At 36.1% G+C, this 7,832-nt stretch overlaps 1 protein-coding gene across 1 annotated transcript; it reads right to left on the bottom strand.

Annotated features, from left to right (window-relative positions):
- Positions 1-549: 549 nt before the first annotated feature.
- LOC106355036 lies at positions 550-5,901 on the bottom strand. Its single transcript, XM_048753306.1, has 5 exons — positions 5,338-5,901; positions 1,988-5,152; positions 1,717-1,896; positions 1,535-1,634; positions 550-1,460 (listed from the first exon to the last, which is right to left on the bottom strand). The coding sequence occupies exon 2, from the start codon at positions 3,845-3,847 to the stop codon at positions 2,396-2,398; it is 1,452 nt and encodes a 483-aa protein (XP_048609263.1). The 5' UTR covers positions 3,848-5,152; positions 5,338-5,901; the 3' UTR covers positions 550-1,460; positions 1,535-1,634; positions 1,717-1,896; positions 1,988-2,395.
- Between the last annotated feature and the right edge of the window lie 1,931 nt (positions 5,902-7,832).

Below are 7,832 nucleotides of genomic sequence, written 5' to 3'. Positions count from 1 at the left end.
AGTGTTGTGCTTGTGTGGACCAAGTCCGTTCCGTTCAGACAAACGAGCCACTGATGCAGTTTCACTTTTTTTTTTTGCTGCAGGAGTGTCCCAATACGCTGTCATTTATTCCCACAGAGTATCATGGATCCAGATTGGTTGCTTTCGTTTCCTCCTACAAATGCTAACCATGTCTTTCATACGTAGCTGACATATGCTCTCAAATTTTTCCTGGATAAGACCAGTGTGTATTTGACTCCAAGTGTGAGTTTTCTACAAAAAAAACACAGAGAAAGTTGATGTTAAAAGTCAAATTAAACAAAAGTTGAGATTTAATATAGAAGATAAAAGACTTAACTGCAAATTCTATAACTATTGTCTCTTGTTTGTCCTGAGGCACAACAGTCCAACTGTAATAAGCAGCATCAAACTTTTTTCTGAAAGTCTTTGAGATCCTCCGGGTCAGTTTCCCTTTGTCACGACCAAACCTCAAAACACAGAAACAAAATAATGAATTTATTAGATCGGAACAGAAGTAATAAACCAGTGACTAAGCCAACCAAAGCAAGCCACTTAACAATATCAAAACACGTTATTAAAAAGCAGCTAACATAACATTATTTTCACATTATAGAAAAAAAATAACATAAGTTTAGGGATATGAATTACAATTTATTGTAAAATATTTTAGTATGGTGTTTTTCCATCTTCACCATCATCATCATCATCATCAGAAGATTTATTACATTGGAATTCATCTTCCGATTCTTCATCTTCGACATCAATATCGAGATTTATCGGTTCTCTTCGAACATGCGACAAATGGTCGACTGCTAGATCTTCAATTGTAGTCATCAATACAGCATCATCATTGTCTTGTTGTAACAGTGTCGATTCTTTGTCTTCGTATTCTCCTGAAATAATTCCCCTCGGGTTCACTTTTAAGACATTGTACCACGACTGTTTTGGTTTTTTTACATACGGATACGGGATGTAACAAACTTGATGTGCTTGAGATGCTGTTATCAAATAATAAAAAGTTAATAATATATTTATGGACATTAATTAATATGTATAAATAATAAATACCTAGAATAAATGGTTCGTATTTATAGTATTTCCTCGATGAAAGAATGTCTACGATGCCACCGTTGCTCCGCCGAGTGCCTCTGCCAATTTTAGGGTCATACCATTTACACTTGAAAAGTGTGATTTTCAAATCCACCGCCCCCTCGTACTCAATTTGAATGATATCAGTTAAGATTCCGTAGTAATCAGCTTCATCTGATGCATTTGTATAACTCTCTCCTTTAACACATATCCCATAGTTACAAGTCTTTCGTCCCTCACCATGTTTCTGCGTATGAAAATAAGAAACCTCTGCTGAAGTAGATGGGCCAGCTTTTGGCCTTATTCACAGGTCCACTCGCGATATCTTTGACCCACACAGGAAACTTATGTGTATTACTACAGTAACTAACCTGCATATATATAAAATATTAATATATATAATTATAGACACAATAATTCCACTAATATTATTGCTGAAACATACATAATCTTTCACCCATATATGATATTCGTCAGCTCTCTTTGCGGAGAGTTCTTTCTCGGAGAGGTCTAGATATTTTGTAGATAGATAATCTTCAAACATCCTATATGAGTTCACCACCACAAATTAGTATAGTTAATTATTGTGATATATTGTAATAGAAGAGGATAATTACCAAATAATACCTCTCAAATGGCTGAAAATAATCACAATTTCGCAATACATATGAATGTGCGCAATTATAATCTTTCTCGGAAAGCCATATTTCTTGCATTTCCCCACTTGGACGACCAACATGCGTAAATATATCAGGTACTCCGGAAACATGATATACATGAACTTCACCTTCATCAAATCTTGTTAACCTGCACAAATTAACGATCCACATTACATAAAAATATGAGTACACAATAAAAAAAAAAGTGAATCGATCTCTAGAATAATGAAAGTGTTTACCTTGATTTTGTTTGTATATGATCAGCAAAGTAGTGCTCAGTAAAGTAAGCTATCTCCTCATTGATATATGATTCAACAATCGATCCAGCAGCAAATCTTTTGTTCTTTGCTTTTGCTTTCAACTTTTTGAAATTCCTTTCAAAGACATACATCCACCTATAATTGACAGGTCCTCCTAGTTCAGCTTCGTATGGGAGGTGTACAGGGAGATGCTGCATTACATCAAAAAATGATGGTGGAAAGATCTTCTCTAAATTGCAGATGATCAAAACAATGTTTTGCTTTAGAATTTGGAGACGATTTTTCTGCAAAGTTCTCGAGCAAAGGTCACGGAAAAATAATCCAACACCTACAAAATTTAAAATATTATTGATAATTATAGATTAAGTTGTATCATTTAATATAAAATCAAAACAAAAAATTAGAACCTGATAACGCACGATGGACGTTTTTGTCAAGAAGCTCAGAAAAGATAAATGGAAGTAGCCGCTCCATAAAAACATGGCAGTCATGACTCTTCATGCCAGAGAACTTGTTGTTCTCTATATCAACACAATTAGCTAAGTCTGAAGCATAACCGTCGGGGAATTTAACTTCACGTTTCACACATTCCAATAAACTTTTTTTCCCGGCTTCGTCTAATGTGTAGGGAGGAAATGGAGCTTGACCATCATCATCAACATGTAAGTGTGACCGATCACAAATCTCTGATATATCCAATCGTGACTGGATTGTGTCTTTCGATTTACCCTTCACATTCATAAGAGTATTCATGATGTTGTCAAAGAAATTCTTCTCAATATGCATCACATCAAGATTATGTCGAAGAATTAGATCCCTCCAGTATGGCAACTCCCAAAATATGCTTTCCTTGTGCCAATTATGGTACTTTCCATATCCAGGCTTCTTCGTTTCATGACCGTTTCCACCGCAAGAAGACGTTTTTGGTGGTTCAACACCTTTTAAATGTTCAGAATAAACTTGCTCACCAGTTAAAGAAACAGGTGGAAATTCATTTAAGGCGTGTTTTCCCTTCAAGAAATCCTTTTTATTCTTCCTTAGTGGATGATTACAAGGAAGAAATCTTCTGTGACAATCAAACCAACACGTCTTCCTTCCATTAGACAGATAAAAAGCCTTTGTATCTTCCATGCAAATTGGACATGCCAATTTACCATGGGTCGTCCATCCAGAAAGCATGCCGTACGCCGGAAAGTCGCTTATCGTCCACAAAAGCACGACTTTTAGGTTAAAATTTTGATTCAAGGACACATCGTATGCTTCAACTCCAGTTGACCACAATTCTTTGAGCTCCGCGATCAGAGGTTTGAGGAAGATATCAAGACTAGCTCGCGGATGCTTTGGCCCAGAATTTAGAATTGTAAGAAACAAGTACTCCGTTTTCATGCACATACCCGGGGGCAGATTGTACGGAGTCAAGATCACAGGCCACAGCGAATGATTATGAGACATCCCAAATGGATTGAATCCATCTGTACATAATCCAAGATAATCGTTACGCGGTTCTTCGGCAAACTGGGGATGTATTCCTTGGAAGTTTTTCCACTCGGCCGCATCAGATGGATGACACATTTCTCCGTCTTTTGCTTGGTGTTCAGCATGCCACCTCATTGCCGCTGCAGTCTTCTTGCTCTGATACATTCTTTTCAACCTATCAGCTATAGGTAGATACCACATACGACTATATGGTACTTTCGTTCTACGTCGTTTGTCTCTCGGCTTCCATCTTTCTGCACCACAAAACTGGCACGTATCCCACCTTTCATCTTCTTCCCAAAATATCATACAATTGTTGATACAAACATCAATTGTATAATATGGGAGCCCTAAATTGCGCATCAACTTTTCTGTCTCATAGTTTTAGTCGGCTGCCATGTTTCCATCAGGTAAATAGTCATTCAGCATTTGGCACACCGAATCCACACATTTTCACTCATATTATAATCTGCCTTAGTTTGCAAGACTCGAGCAGCTAAGGATAACTGCGAGTGACCTTCACGACAACCATCATACAAGGGATTATTTGCTCCTTCTAACAAATCATAAAACTTTTTTGAATGGTTGCATGCATCGTCTACTACATTCTGGTAACTACCATCCGGGTAACTACCACCCTGGTGATAATTGTCAGAACTCACATTATCACGAAAAGCATCATTACCATATCAACATATATATCTTCAGTACCAACTTCTTCATTACCACTTAAATGTGTCGGGTCAACATGACTCGTTCCTAATGCCATATCAATTTCTTCTCCATGATTATACCAAACATAATAATCTTGCATGAATCATCTACTATATATATGTTTCCAAATTTTTGACCCCAGAAGAAATTTATCGTTTTTGCAAACACTACATGGACAGAAAAATTTACCCCCGTTGCTTTGCGTGAGAGGCTGACTATTGGCAAATGTCATGAATTGATCCACCCCTGCTACGAATTCTTCCGAGAAATTTCCCGTCCGTTCATCGATCCTCTTGTACATCCAATCTCGAAAATTAGCATTGTTGTTATTTCCCGACATTGTAACACTTCAAACAATCTTTCTTTTTTTTTGTCTTTCACGATTTTGTTTTTTTGAAATTTGTTTCTACGGTTTATCAGCAGAAATGTGGGGAGACACCGTCTGTATTATATTGTAAATTGTCTGACTTATTAGCGACTAAAGACTGACTAACCAAAAATATTAGGTACAACGACCAAAAATGTAAAAAACGTGCTATGTACCGGTTTTAACCAACTGATTAGCGACGAAAGAATGACCACATACGCATAGTCGTTAATCAGTCGCTATTTACCGACTATAATGCGACTGAAAATTTCCGACATGGTATTAGTCGCCAGACAGTCGTTATTTAGCGACTAAACTACGACTGGTTGTTGTAGTCGTTAATTTGCGGCTGTTCTGCGACCGTTTTTCTGCGTCGCCAATTAGTCGCCTAACAGTCGTGTCATAGTCGTTATATTTTGCGACTACCTCTTCAGTCGTAACCCGTGGTCGGGAATCACGTGTTTTCTTGTAGTGACTTTCCATTGTGGTGCTTAGATGGAAAGTATTAATACCGTTGCTGCCGTGATGATTTTTTCACATTCCCTGTCCTGACTTCTGGTTGTGTTCTCATTTTTATCATCCCCATCCTGAAAATGGTAATCTTTCAGTAAAAAACAGTTGTTTGGTATTATAGCTTAGCCAACTCATAACTACACAATTTATTAAAGTCGATTTATTCAACTGCTAAATACTTCAGACTGTAATGTTGATTACATCACTTTCAATAGAATGCGTTGACTAATCTATGAAAGAAGAGACATGAGGATCTAACCTTGTTGCTTTCAGGTTCAGAGAGATGGATTTGCTTGCCCAAAACTTTAAAATTTGAATGAATCCCCATTTCACAATGCATCCACATAAAGAGATATAGCCCAGCGAAACCAAAACCGGATTCCTAAAAACAGAACGTAGCTGAGGGCTCTTGATAAAAAGAAATTGCCTGATTTTTTTCTATGGAGATTGTAGAGTTTGCTTGGATGGAAAATTCGATGAGGTAATTTTATGAAGGAGGAGAAACAGAGGAAGTTGAAACGAAACCATCAAGGAATGAGTTAAGAACATAATTGAATGAGGGAGTGTGGGTTGTGCGTGATAACGGTGAATTGCGGTGATTCCAAACGACGAAGAAGAAAAGTTGACAGATAATTATTGTTGTCATCAGAGTTTAGGTTTTTATGAGATGGGGTTCAAGTGGGCCACTGAAAATTATTATTGGCCGAGAGGTATTATCAGATTTTCATACTTGTCGACTTGAGACTGTTATGACGTGGCAGAATAAAACGTTTTTATTGGCTTGCTGACGTGGACCTTTTCTTTGTCGAGCATATTTGTCTTTTAGTACGGTATATGATATGTAATAATAATGTTGATGTGGTTAAAAAGAGGGCTTTTTGCAGAATTGACCTATAACTTAAAGTCAAACACAAAACTAACCTCCTTTTTTTTTGAAAATTGGTTTTGACCTATTCACCCCACAAGTTCATATAATTTACGAAAATGCCATCAAATTTTTTTTCTTTTTTTCTTTTCGAAAATGACATTTTTACTCTCTCACCCTCATCATTTTCAAGTAATTACAAGATTGCCATTGTCATCAATACCACAACCACCATGAACAACCAACTTGAAGCTCTTAATGCTCCCAAAATTGATTTACCCTTCTTCTTTTTCCATTCTTGTGAACTAAACACAACATATCTCTCACTTTCTCTCCACAATGAGCTAAAAAAACCCAAGATTTTGATTCTAAATTTTTTATGGTTCATAGAGTCATAGAAGCTAACGATTCTGGGTGGGTTACTTTCGTTTGTGATTCTGTGTGCTTGGAGAAGCCTTATGTATGCTAAGGAACTTATCTCACCAATTTAAGGTATGACATCGAGTTTTTTTCCAGATCTGTTCGTCGGACGACTTACTTGGGAAGTCGTCTGGCTGTAGACAACTTACCTGGAAGTCGTCTGGTCTAACGCAGAGGTTATTTTTGCAATTGACTTTGAAATATGTAACCTGAGACGACTGAAAGTTAAGTCGTCTGTTTTTGTTTGGTTTAAAAAAAAATTCCAAAGAACCTAGACGACTTACATTTCAGTCGTCATAGGTTAGTTTTGCATTTGACTGGAAAATTTCAGAAGTTTGACTTGCCCAGACGACTTACATTTCAGTCGTCTGGCGAAAATTAAAATAATAATATTTTTTTAAAAGTAGACGACTTACAGCTAAGTCGTCATAGGTTAGTTTTGCAATTTAAAAAAAAAAATTCAAAATTTAATTATACACAGACGACTTATAATTCAGTCGTCCACGAGACGACTTACTTGTAAGTCGTCCAGGATTTTTTTCCGAGATTCTGGTCAAACCTCGTTAATCCTGGACGGCTTACATTTCAGTCGTCTCGTGGACGACTGAATTATAAGTCGTCTGTATATAATTAAATCTTGAAGTTTTTTTTTTCAATTGCAAAACTAACCTATGACGACTTAACTGTAAGTCGTCTACTTTTTAAAAAATATTATTATTTTAATTTTCACTAGATGACTGAAATGTCAGTCGTCCAGAAAAGTCAAACTTCTGAAATAATCCAGTCAAATGCAAAACTAACCTATGATGACTGAAATGTAAGTCGTCTAGCTTTTTTGGAGTTTTTTTTTTAGCCAAACAATAGTAGACGACTTATTTTTCAGTCGTCCGAAATAACAGATTTCAAAGTCAATTGCAAAAATAACCTCTGCGTTGACCAGACGACGTATAGTTTAGTCGTCTGGACAACTTAGATTGAAGTCGTCCGCGTCTTCTCCGCTAGTTTTTAAGTCTTCTACGTTAGTTTTTGAATAACTTGTATTTTTAAGAGTGATAAGTAACTTCAAGATATGTAAAACTCATATTTACAAAATATGTTCTCTCCCTTAGTTTTACTAAATTTGACTAAGTTTTTCAACGTAAACTTATAATAAAATATGATATGCTTTGACTAGTTACTATTGTTTGTTTCCATCTCTTAAGTATTATTGTTATAGACAATAATGATGACTATTGTTATGCGTTGGAAGAAGGGTTAAAATGCTTCTTAAAATGTTGTATCAATATAAAGCTACCAACATTCTTGTTTATTAAGATGAGAAAAAGGCCATTGGAGTTTATTATTGCATATGAGAGATCCAAAGATAAGAAAAAGGCTACTGAAGTCTATTATTTCATTGATTTGTAAATGTGTAAACACATTGTTAGCACATTTAATACATCTTGGAAAACATTATTATTGATTTTACA

Source organism: Brassica napus, chromosome C4 (genome assembly GCF_020379485.1).
Source record: "Brassica napus cultivar Da-Ae chromosome C4, Da-Ae, whole genome shotgun sequence".
Taxonomy (NCBI): Eukaryota; Viridiplantae; Streptophyta; class Magnoliopsida; order Brassicales; family Brassicaceae; genus Brassica; species Brassica napus.
The sequence above is the reverse complement of the archived record's forward strand: the minus strand, read 5'-3'. Positions and strand labels throughout refer to the sequence as shown.